The sequence below is a fragment of the Archocentrus centrarchus genome, chromosome 16, assembly GCF_007364275.1.
Source record: "Archocentrus centrarchus isolate MPI-CPG fArcCen1 chromosome 16, fArcCen1, whole genome shotgun sequence".
Taxonomy (NCBI): Eukaryota; Metazoa; Chordata; class Actinopteri; order Cichliformes; family Cichlidae; genus Archocentrus; species Archocentrus centrarchus.
Genome location: NC_044361.1, coordinates 26,948,101 through 26,963,549, shown reverse-complemented (window position 1 = coordinate 26,963,549; position 15,449 = coordinate 26,948,101). Strand labels below are relative to the sequence as shown.

General features: G+C 41.0%; 2 protein-coding genes across 4 annotated transcripts; one reads left to right on the top strand and one right to left on the bottom strand.

Moving 5' to 3' along the window:
• Positions 1-344: 344 nt before the first annotated feature.
• Positions 345-6,621, top strand: gnb3a (guanine nucleotide binding protein (G protein), beta polypeptide 3a). Of its 3 annotated transcripts, XM_030750296.1 has the most exons (10): positions 345-593; positions 2,900-2,997; positions 3,101-3,221; positions 3,392-3,537; positions 3,668-3,731; positions 4,066-4,228; positions 4,315-4,381; positions 4,476-4,677; positions 4,776-4,992; positions 5,474-6,621. In XM_030750296.1, exons 3-10 carry the CDS (start codon positions 3,165-3,167, stop codon positions 5,578-5,580), a joined length of 1,023 nt encoding a protein of 340 aa, XP_030606156.1. In that variant the 5' UTR covers positions 345-593; positions 2,900-2,997; positions 3,101-3,164; the 3' UTR covers positions 5,581-6,621. The 3 variants fall into 3 exon arrangements, with proteins under 3 accessions (XP_030606156.1, XP_030606157.1, XP_030606154.1); XM_030750297.1 differs by lacking the exon at positions 2,900-2,997 and having other exon boundaries at positions 3,131-3,221; XM_030750294.1 differs by lacking the exon at positions 2,900-2,997.
• Positions 6,622-10,027: 3,406 nt separating this feature from the next.
• cdca3 (cell division cycle associated 3) lies at positions 10,028-14,484 on the bottom strand. Its single transcript, XM_030750439.1, has 6 exons — positions 14,357-14,484; positions 13,705-13,851; positions 11,860-11,980; positions 10,876-11,781; positions 10,686-10,753; positions 10,028-10,341 (listed from the first exon to the last, which is right to left on the bottom strand). The coding sequence occupies exons 2-6, from the start codon at positions 13,828-13,830 to the stop codon at positions 10,249-10,251; spliced, it is 1,314 nt and encodes a 437-aa protein (XP_030606299.1). The 5' UTR covers positions 13,831-13,851; positions 14,357-14,484; the 3' UTR covers positions 10,028-10,248.
• Between the last annotated feature and the right edge of the window lie 965 nt (positions 14,485-15,449).

Sequence of the window (15,449 nt, the reverse complement as noted above, 5' to 3'; positions counted from 1 at the left end):
TTGTAGCCTGTCTGATCCCTGCGCTGCCTATCTCCCTCTCTGCCCATAAACTTTCTAATATTAGCTTCACTTCAGGTTTACAAAACACAAACCCTCCTGTCAGTCATAGATCTTTTAAAGACTATCTCAGCACCATAAAAAGCCATGTTCCCAAGTCCTCTATTTATCCTCTTCTCCCTCCCCTTCATGATTTCCATCTCTCGGTTTTTGACTCAGATTCACCCTGGCTCATGTCTTGTGACCCCACAGACATGCTCTGCACCTTGTTTGGTTTCCCCCACTGTCTTTTCTCCCTTTCTGTCTTTTTCACCATCGCCCCCCACCCCCACCCCCACCCCACCCCACCTCCCTCTTCCATTCCAGGGTTTATCCCCTCATTGCTGATCTCCCTTCATCCCTCCAATCCTCATTTGTTCCTCATAGGAGCACTGAGGCAAGTGAGGAATACCGCACTGTGAGCAATACCAAAAGTGAATGAGTGAAGGAACGTGTAGTAACAGACAGGCTGAACTTATGACAACAACCTGAGGGAGGCTGCTGGAGGAAGACGGATTGAAGAGCCACCAAAACATCTTGATAGGAGTCTCCTATTGGTAAGTGGATGGTCATGTGTTCCTTTCAACATACACTGTTCTTTTCAGCTTTGTGGCTATGCTGCTGTATCATGCTTTTCAGGTGTTGAGGGATCAGACAAAACTGAATTGAAGGCAATTATCGCTGATATCTTTTCAAATTTGTTCATATTTTTGAGGCTTGAAGCGCGGCTGTTTTGAGTGTCATGACACACTCTTACACTTCAATTCCAAAAAAAGTCCTTCCCAAGCTGGGAAGTTGCTGACCACTAAAATGCATCAGGCTCTTAGAATTGCTTACCTCTGATCAAATATCAGGTATGGAGATATCACACTTATACTGACACACACTCGAGGCTCTTGGTGTGTTTTATGTTTTATCTTTTGCTTATGTCACATGCAGACGTGGGATTTGCATGGGATTAGCATACAATACTGATTTAACTGTTTGGGCTGATAATCTGAACAAAAAACAAACTTCTTTTGTTGTCCGACTCTTAATACTGTCAGACATGATCTGCATGATAAAGCTTTATAAAGTTATGTCAGACGTATCATTTTCAGTGTAAAAATACAAATCAAAACATCAGCTGTTTGAACTTTGAAGAGCAGAAAAGGTGCTTGATAGCACAAGCGCACTTGTGCCATATTGAAAAAGTCTTCTTTCACAGTATGGTTTTTAGAGGAAGGTATATTCACTGTTGAAGAATAAGTACCAACTCTTTTGGCTGAAGTTATGAAGACACATTCACTGTGAAGCAAAAGCAGGTAAAATGTTTGCAACTTTAGTTACCTTGCAGTTAAATGCTGTGCAGTCAATAGTCAAATTTTGTGAAGTCTTTACTGTACAGTCAGTCAATTTCAAACTATTAATTAACTGCCATATTAACAATTTTCCAATATCTCTTTGTACATTGTAAGAATATAAGAGTGCAACTGTGTGAGGAGCCCTCTACCTTTCACCAGCGCTCTCAGCCCACCTCGTCCATCTGCCCCCTCCTTCATTCTCATGCCCCTAACTGCCACCCCATCCCTTTCTCCATCTCTTATCCAGATGCAAAGAGCAGTCAGTAATCGGATGAGAGCAGATTTGATTCAAAAGGCATCCTTTAAAATCTCAGCCAGTAGGATTTAAAACTCACTCCCCTGCCTCACCTCTTACCCTCCACCCCCGTTATAACTCCCTGCCTCCCCTCCCTCTGCCTTCTCTTCTCCCTCTGTCTGTGTTAATGCACTAAACCATCCAGCCACCCCCAGCAGTCATTTAATCACATGGAACAATGGCAGGGTCCCAGGAACACAATGGCAAAAGGGTAATAGCACAACTAAAACACTCAAGCATCATTACAACTCTCATTACTGGAGCAATTTCCACATCTGGAGTAAAGGCTTAAAATCCCCATGTTTCAGACTTCAGGGACGACAGCATCAGTCAGCAGTTTAAGAAAGCTACGCCCAAACTGTAGCTGCTGGTGTGTTTTGGAGCACGGCATCAGGCCATCATCATTTACTTTAGCAGCCCAGTGGCAAACAATTAAATCAAATCTCTTTCTTTTACAGAGTCACTCCCTCCTTTCCCTTCCTCCCCTTTTCATTTCAAACAAATTAGAGGCAAATCCACTTGGTCATGTGTTTTGACAGGGACTCTCATTCAAATAGTAGAAGGGAGAGAAACAGAGAGACGCAGGGACGCAAACAGTAAAATCAGCGCAAGTATTCCCTCCTGTCACTTTTGAAGGTAAGATAAATTAAATGGCATCATGAAAATTGATTGCTTCACAAGGAAAGAGAAGTAACTTGTAGTATTTGTACAACAGAGTGAAGAAAGGTGGGTTTTTTTGGTTTTTTTAAATTTGGTTACATTGTGGTGCTTCACCAAGAAATAAATGCTGTGCTTTTCCATCTGAACTTCTCTGAGCTATTTCTCACTTAGTGGCTGCCTCTTCAGTTGTGTGCTGATTACATTTGTCACACTTTATGAGTTCAACCATTAGGCGATTGGTTTTACCACTAAACACTGCTCATTTAATCATCACATTAGCAAATTTAATAGCCATCAACATTAGATGAGAGCTCAACTGGAGTGTTAAATGGCACAAATTCCTCTACAAGTGTTGTGAATTTGTTGTGAGCTAAGAGGCATGGAGTGAGAGCTGATACATTTTATTACAGGACATACTGGTTTGTGTGTACATTCAGGGTGAGGATCTTTGCTCTCACACCGTCTGAAGAACAAACTTTAACCGTCTGAATATTCATACAGTCTGCCTGTGCGTGCGTGTGTGTGTGGGTGTGTCCTGTGGGTTTCTCTGTGTGTTCTTGTGAAGTAAGAAAAGTTTGCAAAGCAGACGGGGGGGGCCGGTTTGACTTGCAAAGTAGTACTTACCTGGAGACCTAGTGCAGGAAGGTTAACAGGTAAATGCAGGTAAAATTCTGGCTGATTGTACGGGCAGCTCTGCAAAGATTTTATGATTTCTTGGTAACTGAATTCTGTTTTGCTTCTTCACCACATCGCTCCTTATTTCCAGGACTACCAGCTCTTCTGTCATCTCTCCTAGTCTCCACTGCTGACAGTGCCTAACAGACATCACCATGGGTGAAATGGAGCAACTTCGAAAGGAGGCGGACAGTCTTAAAGACCAGATCACTGTAAGTTAGCCCAACTATATCATCTGTGGTAGATGCTGAGAGCATTATCCACAATATCGTGTGAATTGGCCTCTTACTGTGACGTGATATCATATTCTATCTGATGTATGTTTACATATTATCCTTGACTGCACTGTACCTGAGCAGCTTTGTTTGTGTGTGCTCTGCAGGCAGCTCGCAAGGCGGTGCAGGATACCACACTGCAGGAGGCAGCAGCTAGCATCACAGTGGTGGGGCGTGTCCAGCTGAAGACCAGGAAAACCCTAAGGGGTCATCTTGCCAAGATCTATGCAATGCACTGGGCCACTGACTCAAAGTAGATACCCAGCATGTTGCACACAAATTGAAAAGACCCCTGTTTTTTTGTGTGTTGCAGCCAAGATCTGATAAGTTTCTAGTAACTCTTCTAATCACTGATTTCAAATTGAATCACATTTTTCCACCAGGCTATGTGTCAGTGCCTCACAGGATGGAAAACTCATAGTGTGGGACACCATCACGACCAATAAGGTAGGAGAGGTCTATTATAATCTCAGTAAATAGTGGAAGCAATGGGAATTTGTTTTTCCAGCTATACCTAAATCTAAAGTAAATGTGGCTAAAACCTTGCAGGGTGTATTCACTCTCAAACACACCAAAATACACAACGTACTTCTCTCTGCAACATTAAACATTAAAGACTTAAGCACATAAAGTTTAAAAGTTACAATATCTAACTTTCTATCTCGAGACAACTCATCAGCAATAGTAAAATATTTTAATGTTGTCATTCAGATTAGTGTTTTAGATCCATTTGGTTTCAGAAACTGAAAACAATCATTACCTGCCCACTGTGTGCACCCAGGTGAATGCCATCCCCCTCAAGTCATCGTGGGTGATGACTTGTGCCTATGCACCCTCTGGAAACCTTGTGGCTTGTGGAGGTCTGGACAACATGTGCTCCATCTACAACCTCAAGGGCAAGGATGGAAATGTCAAGGTCATGCGTGAGCTGGCAGCGCACACAGGTAGGAGGACGGCAAGAACTGGAAATTTAATGGTCCTTTGGAATGAGTCCTGCGGTGCCCCATGTGGTATTTCTGTGGTTGTACAGGTTACCTGTCCTGCTGTCGTTTCATCAGCGACACTGAGATCATCACCAGCTCAGGCGACTGTACTTGGTAAGAATATAGTTTGGTTCACCCAAAAAAAAAAAAAAAAAAAGTTTTAAATTTTCTCTTTACTCTTTAAATTGAAATAAACGTTCTCTTCTAGTGTACTATGGGACATTGAGACAGGAACCCAAAAGACTGTGTTTGCCGGACATCAGGGAGATTGCATGTCCCTAGCCGTGTCCCCAGACTTCAAGTTTTTCATCTCAGGGGCTTGTGACTTCACAGCCAAGCTGTGGGACATCAGGGAGGGCACGTGCAGACAGACCTTTGGAGGCCATGAGAGCGACATCAATGCCATTGGGGTGAGGACCAAAAAAATTTTCCTTCTCAATTTTGTGTAAAGCTCTGAATGTTTCCTGTCCAGGGACGCTCGGTTTCTTACCGCTTCTATTTGTTCCAGTTCTTCCCCAATGGTAATGCAGTGATAACAGGATCAGATGATGCCACCTGCAAGATGTACGACCTGCGAGCTGACCAGGACCTCATCACCTACCAGGACTCCAGCATCATGTGCGGGGTGACCTCTCTGGCCCCCTCACTGTCCGGACGCCTGATACTGGCAGGCTACGACGACTTCAACGTCAACATCTGGGACTCGCTTAAAGCTGAGAGAGTCGGTGAGTTATTATACTTGTTTCCTTCTTTATTTTCATTGTTTTCCTTTCATTTAGTTTACAGATTGGGTTTGCACTGTTCAGTTTAGTTTTTATTCGTTTTTTCATTGTGATATGGGTGGCATTTGTCGGACTGTAATATCTACAGTACAGTAATATGATACAAAACAAACACTTGACACACAATCCCATAGACATCCCAGTCACAATAAATATCTGCACCAACTCCTTTTCATGCTGCTTGACAAATCTGACCAATTGTCAGAGACTGAAATTTAATTTCTTGTATATTGCTAGCTAGTTTTGAAAGTACACAATACTTCTAGAGTTTAGTTAACTAATATGTTTTGTCACACAAGCTAGAACTAGAGCTAGAAAACAAGGAGATGAATCTGAATTAGCAGTTAATTTCAAAAGGTACCCTTTACTAACTCATCACGTGGGGCGGGGTCTTGTTTTTTTTCCCCCACATGCTGTTGTTCAGGAGTGCTGGCTGGTCACGACAACAGAGTGAGCTGCATTGGAGTATCTGCAGATGGCATGGCGTGCTGCACGGGATCCTGGGACAGCTTCCTCAAGATTTGGAACTGAGGTTGTTCCTTGCAAAGAGAGCACTTAGTGAAGTGAAGAAGACAAAAAGAAATTGAAGTCTGGGGGAGGGGATGAGGGGATGAGGAGCCACATAGGGTGAGAAGAGGGTATGTCAATTTGTGCCAAGTCCTATCTAATGCTGGAGAAGGCTGTTGTAATGTGAAGATCTTCTCTTCTCTTCTCTTCTCTCCGTCACTTTGCACTCAAAACTTTCTTCTCACATTATGGGGGAACTTTGGGTAGGGGGTTTGAGAAAATGTCATTCCCACCAGTAGTTAATTGTACTGTGGTTCACATGGATCAGGTATGCACATTAATTACAGCAATTTGCGAGCAGTTGGCAAATGGAAAAGGTAGCACACGGGATGAGATAGAATTGATCACGTCAATCTGCAGCCTGTGTTGTGCTGGGTAACTAACTAACTAACATGCTGTGATTTCTATCAAAGCATAAGTGAAATCATATAAATAATATGAGCATTATTGTTTCAGACTGTTGTTTGTTGTTAGTTTTGGTAGATTCTGTAGATGCTTACATTTACTTCCTGTTCATTTTCTAATTTTAATTCAAATGGAGTTCTAGTTTGCAGATTAGTGTTTGACTTGTTATGTATGTGATCGATGGACAATATTTACCAGGATTTTGGGTCTCATTACTCGGCCTAACCCCTCGGTAGCTAGACCTGAAAAAGTGCTTTGGGTAAACTGCTGAACTGACAGATGGGATAATAAAATGATTTTCATGGTTCACTAAGCACTTACATAAAAAAGATGACCCATTTGTCTCATGACAGGACTCTTTGTGTGAGTGTTACGTGGATGGTAATGGCTACTGCGCTTATAAGTAGTACATCTGAATGTGTATATAAGTGCTTACATTTTCCTCTGCATGCTAACCTTTAAACTTGAAGGACAGGCTGTGTACATAAAAACAAACATTCAAAAAAAAAATCTAACTTTAATTTAGACCGGCTCTTTTCCAGAGTGGATACACACTGTACAAAGTGAAGCAAAACTACCTAATAAACGTCATGCATTACACAAGTCTTTGTGTTTATTTCTGGCCCTCTATAATATGAGTAAAGCATGAAATGTTATCAACACTGCTTTTTTGTTTACTTTCACTGTAAAGAAAATGCCAGTGTTTAGCCATAGAGTGACTTTAGATGTTTTTTTTTTTGTTTTTTTGTTTTTTTTGGGGGGGGGGGGGGGCATGCAACTGTGTTTTTTAAATGGATAAACAGGCTGTTAACACACAGCTGCATGCTGAACAAAATCTTATTGCTATTTAAATGAGTTTGTTCTGCACGTGTTCTAAATTCCCTGAACATAATTCTCTGTCAAACCTGTTTAGTTTTATTATTCATTAATCAGCAGCCATGCACAAAAATATTTACCTCATAAGAGAACAGATGCCTTGAACCACATTTAGCTACAAGCTAAATTCCTTCTGCTAAAAAAATACAATAATGTAATCAGGGATACCTGCATTTATTCATGTAGGACTTTAACTACCTCATGCACTGTATGTGGGCAATTTAAAAACACCAATTAACCTAATATGCATGCCTTTGGGAGGAACCTGGAGAACCCAGAGGAACCCCTGCAGATTCAGGGAGAGCATGCAAGCGCCACACAGAGAGGCACCTGTTGGGGCTCAAACCAGGAACCTTCTTACTGTGAGGTGAGAGTAGTTCTAACTGCTCCATAACCATGTCATCCTACATAAAGGGTCTAAAAGCCTTCCAGCCTCATTCCCATCCACAATGTAAAACCTTCATGTACACAGACCCTCCCATTCAATCCCCAGACTATCCATCAATAAAAAATGATTGAAAAAAAAAAACAACATTAAGACGATATAACCTCAGGTAAAAATGCTACAGTAAAGATCACCTGGCATAAAGATTCAGTGCAGAGGCACTCACCAGGGCTGTTGCCTCCGCTCTTCTCTTTCTGCAATATTCATAGAGCCCTTGGCTCAAGCCAAAAACTAAAGGGAACTAGAATAGCTAAGGAGGACCATATAATAGCATTATTTACATATGACATTATCACCTTTCTCCAGAATCCAGATTTAACACTCCCAGAACTCATGAAGATTCAGGTTATCATATCAATATATCCAAAACAAAAGTTCTCCCCATCAAAGAGAATAAGGGGAAGAGAATAACACACTAAAAGCCTGGTACGACATGGTTGGAGTATATAAACTTGAAGGAGACAGCAAACTCCTAATCCTCTCAGACCCCGAAGTTTAGACCTGGAGAGATGGACAGTATGTTCATAAAGTGGAGAAAAAAACAGCTGTGTGCACACTCAGAGAGGGAAAGTGTTTGAAGACATTAGAAGAGAATCTGAATTAGAGAACACAGACCTGCTCAGATACCGTCAGCTGAAGGACTTTTTATTATACAGAAATTCAAAAGGGAATTTCACCAGAAGGTAATGAAGTAACTAAATTGTCAACAGCTGCATATAGAAACTGTCTCTAAACTGTATAGGAGTGTGCAAATTGCAATGGTACTAATTTGTCGTATGTTTAAATGTAATGGGAAAGAGAACTGAACACTGAACTGAGAGTGATTCCACGAGTAAGACACAGCAGACTCACCCAGCTCCAAAACATGGAAGTCTAAAGTATTTCTTTATTGCACCTCACATAAAAAAAAATTAGCCAAAATGGTGCTGGAGACAATGTGGGCCGGCGAATGCCCGTCAGTCTCACATTTTTTGGTCATGTACAAAACTATGACCATTCTGGAATAGTTTTTAATTTTAGAGGACATATTTGGTTGTGATTTATACAAGGCCCCAGAGTGGTGTTTTTGGCACCAATACCTAGCAGCATGACTCAAAGAGGAGATTTATATTATTTCAAAGTTTTGACTATTGCATGTGAAAAAGTCATATCAAAGAGATAGCTAAAATGTGATCCTCCAAGGACAGATCAGTGGCTGGATATAGAAGAATTCACTCCATGGAAAACCAGCTTCATTCTTTAAGGAATAAAGCAGGCAGCCACAGAAAACTGTGGACCAAATGGTTGGCCTATAAAGCAAATTATTTAGACTACTGAAAGTGCCCTGTTATTACTGTCTCTTTTTTTTAATTTTTAATTAAATTAATTTTTAATTTTGTTATTCTCATCACTTCCATCTCCCTCTATTGTTGTAAGTTCCCAAGTCAAAGTAAAAAACTAAAAAAAGGGTGAATAAAAAGGTTTTTTTTTTAATGCTGCATCTAATTATTGCTGAAAAGTCTGGGTTCTTAGATTAATTAGAATAACAATTACCTGACCTTAACATGAAGCTTTGGTCATCGGGGCTGAGCAAAGGTGAATAAATATTTTCAGTGCTGGAGATGCAGCTCTGTGAACTCTCACAGCCACTTTATTAGGTACAGTTGTACCTAATAATAGGTTCGATTGTGTTTAGTGCAAATATGTAACCAGCCAATCACATGACAGCAACTCAGTAGACATTGTCCAAACTGAATTAACTGGTACTAATATAGCATTTTTTCTACTCGGAGCATTGAATGGGATTTTTACTTAAAGCCTCATTCACACACATTCATACAAGTGCCTTGTCTTGGGTATAGACAAGGTGCACTCACACTCCAATGGATGTCAGGGGAAACTCGGGGTTCAGTATTTTGCCCAAGGACACTTTGACACGCAGACTGGAGGAGCCACAGATCAAACCACCAGCCTTCCAATTAGTAGATGACCCACTCTACTTCCTGAGGCACGGCTGCCCCAACCTGAGCATCAGACTGGAGGTGATTTGAATGACTTTGAATGTCACATGATCCAGATAGGCTGGTCTGAGTATTTCAGAAACTTTCCCTTACAACCATCTCTAGGGTTTACAGAGAACGATATAAAAGATAAAATATCTGGTACAGTCTAAACTGCAGCTTCTTAGAATACAGACAGCGTGTCACTATAGTAGTTCTCAACATTCTCAAACTGTGGGGAGCAAAGTCAGTGCAGGTGGGTTGTGGAGAGCCAGTGGGAACAAAACAAACAAAAAAAAAAACAACAGAAACCAGAGATTGCTTTTGCAGTTGTCTTACTTCTTAAATTGAGCTTGGACCATTATTGCTGATTGATGAAAAAGAAAAATGTGTGAGGTGTGAACTTGTTCTGAACTGGAATATGCCACAGCAAGCCTGAGAATCAACAAAACTAAACTAATGAGAGAAACAGCTCTAAAATCGCAGTTCAATTATAAGTTTGCACTATTGTATGTTCTATATTTCATAGCTAGAAATACTGTACAGAAATTCAGAAACAGTGCCATGAAAGCCAGAAGTGGTACAGTTTAAAACAGCAGTTCAGTAACATGTGAGATACACAATCTTTGCAAAGTATCAAGTTTTATTTCTGGACAAGCAGAATATTATTTAGGTGTTGAAGATGAAATCTGAGTTCTCCCAAAAAAAAAAAAAAAAAACATACAAGAAAATTACCCAAATAATAGATAAGTGTTAACCAGTAACATTCAAAGCTGAAGTAGATTTACCAATTTTATTTACACAACAAGGTAGATGAGGACAGCAGAAGGCAGTTAAAGTAATACACACACAGAAACACACCACAACAAATGGTTTATAAAAACTATACAAATAAAAACATTTTTTTAAAAACATGACCACAGCGTCTCATCGGTTCTCCTTATCCAGAGACACAGCCAGCACTCGGCGGTCCAGCTGTCCCGGCCTCTGCTTGTCTGGGGTGGACGCCTTCAGCTTCATCTGGGAAGAAATCAAAATGTTGGAACAAAGATGAGAAAATTGTGAAATGGTGAAGTCTGAGGAAGGGCAGTTTGCTCGTGATGTAACTCTCCTGTTCGAGGTAAATAAAAAAAAATTTCTCAGGAGCTCATTAGGTGTGCGGACTTTAATCTTTGTTCCACTATTGGTTTTTGTCCTAGCATGCACTCCTTCGGATATGCGTGCTTTTTCCTTTTTCTCAAGAAATCAAAATGTTGTCTTAACATCTAATTTCCTGTCATTTAGCGATTTTGGACCACTAAAACACAGACATTGCTTTCATGAGCCTGTATGTGGGTAAATTACAGCTACAAATACACACGTACCTGAGAACGCTGGTCTCTGGGCGAGTTGGTCTCCTTGAGGATCTGCAGTGGGGAGCGGCCTTCAGTGCCTAAAAAAATAATAAAATTTTAAAAAATTGTTTTGTTTTTTTTTTAGTTTTTTTCTTCTTTTTAAAGAAGACCCAACAATATCCCATACTAAACAACCAAAGGTGACAAACTTTCTACACACCTTTCTGCTTCAGTTTTCCAGACTGTCCCTTGTTTTCATTGTTTACATTCTTAACGGCCACACGGACAGCAAGAGGAGAGGAGCCTCCTTTTCCGGTGAGCCCCTGCACTCCTCTCAGTCTGAGCCCAGAAGGACCAAAGCCTTTTCCCAGCCACTGTGGTTTAAAAACCACCTGACTGGGGCTCTTTGAGTCGAAGGTGGGGCAGCGGATGCCAGTGCTGGCCTGTGGCTGCTCAGGACCAGCAGCAGATGGTGGATCAGATGGAGGCAAAGCAGACTCTTTAATGAGCTCTTTAGTTTCTTCAGAAGATGGCAGCTTCTCTTCATCCTCTGGTTGTGCAGGGGGATCATCTGCATCAGTGGTGGGGGCCGGTTCAACAGGAGAGTCTGCTTCAGTGGTGACAGAAGGAAGTGCGTAAGCGTGATCCACACCATGCCCGAGCGGCTCCGTCTCTGCGCCAGGTTCTGGGGATGAAATATTTTCACGATGGACCTCCACAAAGACTTGGGTGGAGGGCGCACCCTCATGGCAAGTTATCAGGCTCATGCTCAGTCTCTTGTGAAGAGGGGACTCTCTCGCCTCCTCAGCCTCCTCCAGGGTAATATCTGCTTCAGTTACCTCCACCTCCACCTGAGGCTCTTCAAGAAGCACAAAAGGATTAGAGTCTCCCCTGGCATGCAGAGGAGGCTGCACAGGGGTCACCTGTAGGTTAGCATGTTCAGCCAGTGAGCCAAGGTTGCTGAACAGCTGTGGACTCAGGAGGGGCTCAGTGGAGGCCAGCTCTTCTCCTGTGAAGTCCTCCTTCATGGTGCTGCTAAAGCGTTTCTGATGGTCTTCAGGGGCTTTCCCTTCAACCTCACTGTGGAAAATCATGCCCAGGCGGCGAGCAAAGGACCCAACTGTTGCTGGAGATAAATGGAAGAAAGTCATATTAGAGAAGTCAGTAAAGCCAAGCTGAAAGTTATTGTTTATGAAAGAGTTACCTCTCACAACTTCTCTCACAGGGGTGCGGGTAATGCCAATGGTAGGTGACCGTGGATCATTAAATACCACAGGGCACTCGCTTTTCATCTCAGCAGATGTTCTGGAGACAGGCTGCCCAACCTTAAAAAGATATTCAGTTATTCCATGTTTGAATGCCTCCCAGATTATGACATGCCTGTATTGAATAAACCAGGGTCAGTAATTATTAGTGCCTCCCACCTGACTCCCATCAGAGGATGACTTTTCTTGTACAACATTAGTATATTTATGCAGCATTTGCAGAAAAACCACTAAGCTCTGTTAAAAACTGCAACCAAATTATTTTTACAACAATTTAAAGGCAAAATCTTGTTTTTCTTCAACAATTTTTTGTCTTAGCATCATGGGACAGGTGGCTGGTAAAGATGTTAAATTATGTCATTTTTATTATTATGTCATTATGTCACTCATTTTTCCTCTTGCATCTTTTATAGTATTGCCAAAAGTATTCACTCACTCATCCAAATCATTGAATTCAGGTATTCAAATCACTTCCACGTCCACAGGTGTATAAAAATCAAGCACATAGGCATGCAGACTGTTTCTACAAACATTTGTGAAAAAATGAGTCGCTCTCAGTAAATTTCAGTGTGGTAGAGCGATAGGATGCCACCTGTGCAACAAGTCCAGTCGTGATATTTCCTTGCTACTAAATATTCCACAGTCAACTGTTAGTGGGATTATATGAAAGTGGAAGCAACTTAGAATGACAGCAACTCAGCCATGAAGTGGTAGACCACTTCTTTTCGTTACAGGTTTCATGTAATGACAATAAATTGATTCTGATTCTGAAAACGATAAAGCAAGGTCAACGGACGCTGAGGCGCATAGTGCACAGAGGTCACCAACTTTCTGAGTCAGTCACTACAGACACCCAAACTTCATGTGGCCTTCAGATTAGCTCAAGAGCAGTGCATTCATTGAATGGGTTTCCATGGCTGAGCAGCTGCATCCAAGCCAAGTGAAAAGCAAGGCATCGGACGCAGCGATGTAAAACACGCCGCCACTGGTCTCTAGAGCAGTCGAGATGTGTGTGATGAATCACACTTCTCCATCTGGCAATCTGATGGATGAGTCTGGGTTTGACACTTGCCAGGAGAACAGTGCTTGTCTGACTGCACTGTGACAAATATAAGGAACTCTTAATGTTTCAGCATATCGAGACATTTTGATGCTTTTTCATGCTCCCAACTTTACAGGAATAATTTAGGAATGGCCCCTTCCTGTTCCAACAGGACTACACACAAGTGCACAAAGCAAGGTCAATAAAGACATGGATGAGTGAGTTTGGTGTGGAAGAACTTGACTGGCCTGCACAGAGTCCTGACCTCAACCTGACAAAACACCTTTGGGATGAACTAGAGCGGAGACTGCAAGCTAGGTTTTCTCATCCAGCATCAGTGTCTGACCTCACAAATGCACTTCTGGAAGAATGGTCAAAAATTCTCATAAACACTCCTAAATATTGTGGAAAGTGTTCCCAGAAGAGCTGAAGGTGTTATAGCTGCAAAGGGTGGGCCGACATCATATTAAACTCTATGGATTAAGAATGGAATTTCACTCAAGTTCATATGCGTGTGAAGGCAGATGAGAAAATACCTTTGGCAATATGTTTATCACTGATCAAACAAGAAGCTTTTCAAAATTCTTGCAATGTGAGCACAGAAGAGCCTGGATCAGAGGGCCTCAAGCTCAAAGTAAAAATTTGCATGGCTTCATTAAAAACAGCTGATCTTCTGGAGTTCAGGTGGTACCTTTTTTCAGATGCCCCCCCCCCCCCCCCCCCCACCCCTCAGATAACCCACCTGAATAGGTGTTCGCTCAATGCCAGATGAAGGGGAGCGTGGATCGATGAGATGACTGATGTGGGTCTTTTTGATGGCTGGCTCTGGTTTAATGGCTGCAGCCATCTTGCTGTCATTTGATCCCATGATGCTTATTTTTAATGTTACCTGCCATCCAGTTAAATGCAACAAAACAGAACACAGTTTTGATGTCCATAAGGGCAGAAAGAGTCTTTATATATTCATAACATAAAAAATAAGAACAAAAATACACTAAACAGATAAACATATTCATATAAAATAAAATAAAAAGATGCATCATGTCATTTAATTCTATGAAAGGCTTGTGTCTTGGTGTATTCATCAGTAATACCATCATATAACAATACAAACTAAAATATGCTTAAACCATAAACAAACGTTTACGTTCTTCAGTTTTTAAAGAAAACTTTGGCTTAACCAAGGTTGTTTAAACTAATCTTAAATACATTTTTAATTACTGTATTTACCACTGTTTGAAGGTAAATTGTATAATATTTACAACCAAGTTAACAACCACGTATGTTAGCTTAAGATCAAGTCAGTTAGCGAGGTTTACATAGCTTTAGCCGTTTAAAGTAGAGTAAAAACTCGGCCTACAGCATTCAGATGCTTCATGTATTTCACTACTCACCTCAAACGAGACAAATCTAGTGGATCAAGCGTATAGTTTATCCGCCTTTCTCCTCTTTCACACTTGAGATAAACAGGAGGAACGCACGACTTTTAAAATATTTAAATGGCGTGGTTGCATGGCTGTTATTTTTAAATGAACCAATGAGCTTTCGCTTTAACTCCGCCTTCTCAACTCTGATTGGCTTACAGGAGTATGAATTTAAAATGGGCGTGGCGACCTGCTGATAGGTTGGGAAATCCTCCAGAAACACGAATCACGAGTTTTCTTTCAAATATAACTTAAAAGTATGGAGGCCGGAGTATTAAAAAAAAAAAAGTGTTTTGTTAAAACAGTAACAGTGTTTATATTTAGTAAACGAATTACTAAAATTATGAAAATGAATAAAATACGTATATAAGCAATATGAATATTGCTATAATAATTCAGTTTAATACTTGTTTTTTTTAACAGAATTGACAAATTTTAAAAGGTATTTTAATTTTGCCTCTGCAATAATGGCAGTAATCCAATTTCAATTTCCAGTTTCTTTATGAACTCCACTGAATGTAATGCAGTTCAACACCCAGTAGAACCTCAGTGATAAAGTCAATGTGTTCTTTTTTCTGACAACCTCAGGAAAAACTGAAATTTTATGAACTTTGGAAAATTTTAATGGAGATTTCACAGATGTACCTAATAAAGTGACTGTGAATTGTATAACTGTATATTTTGAATGCATCAAGTACCAAAAACATCACTTTTTGTTAAATGGACTGGTACTTATATAGTGCTTTTCTACACTCTGAGCACCCAAATGTGAGAGTGTTTTAAACCTCTCACTCTCTCACACACACACACACACACACACACACACACACACACACAGATGGATGCATCAGGGGCAACTCAGCACTCGGTATCTTACCCGGGGATACTTCGGCATGCAGACTAGAGGAGCTGGGAATCGAGCCAACAACCTCATTGGTAGATGACCTGTACTGCCCCATCCCAGCCCCCTCCACGACCTACAGCTGCCCCAAATTTTGTATTTCATTTCATGTTATTTTTTATTTATTTGTGAAGCACTGTGTGATTTTGATAAGAGTTATAC

Excerpts from the sequence above, each read along its gene's own strand:
- gnb3a (XM_030750297.1), top strand. The coding sequence starts at position 3,165 with ATGGGTGAAATGGAGCAACTTCGAAAGGAGGCGGACAGTCTTAAAGAC. Across the intron at positions 4,229-4,314 it reads TGAGCTGGCAGCGCACACAG|GTTACCTGTCCTGCTGTCGT; the intron begins GTAGGAGGACGG and ends GTGGTTGTACAG. Across the intron at positions 4,382-4,475 it reads AGCTCAGGCGACTGTACTTG|TGTACTATGGGACATTGAGA; the intron begins GTAAGAATATAG and ends GTTCTCTTCTAG.
- cdca3 (XM_030750439.1), bottom strand. The coding sequence starts at position 13,830 with ATGGGATCAAATGACAGCAAGATGGCTGCAGCCATTAAACCAGAGCCA. Across the intron at positions 11,981-13,704 it reads TTGAGCGAACACCTATTCAG|GTTGGGCAGCCTGTCTCCAG; the intron begins GTGGGTTATCTG and ends TATCTTTTTAAG. Across the intron at positions 11,782-11,859 it reads TGTGAGAGAAGTTGTGAGAG|CAACAGTTGGGTCCTTTGCT; the intron begins GTAACTCTTTCA and ends ATTTATCTCCAG.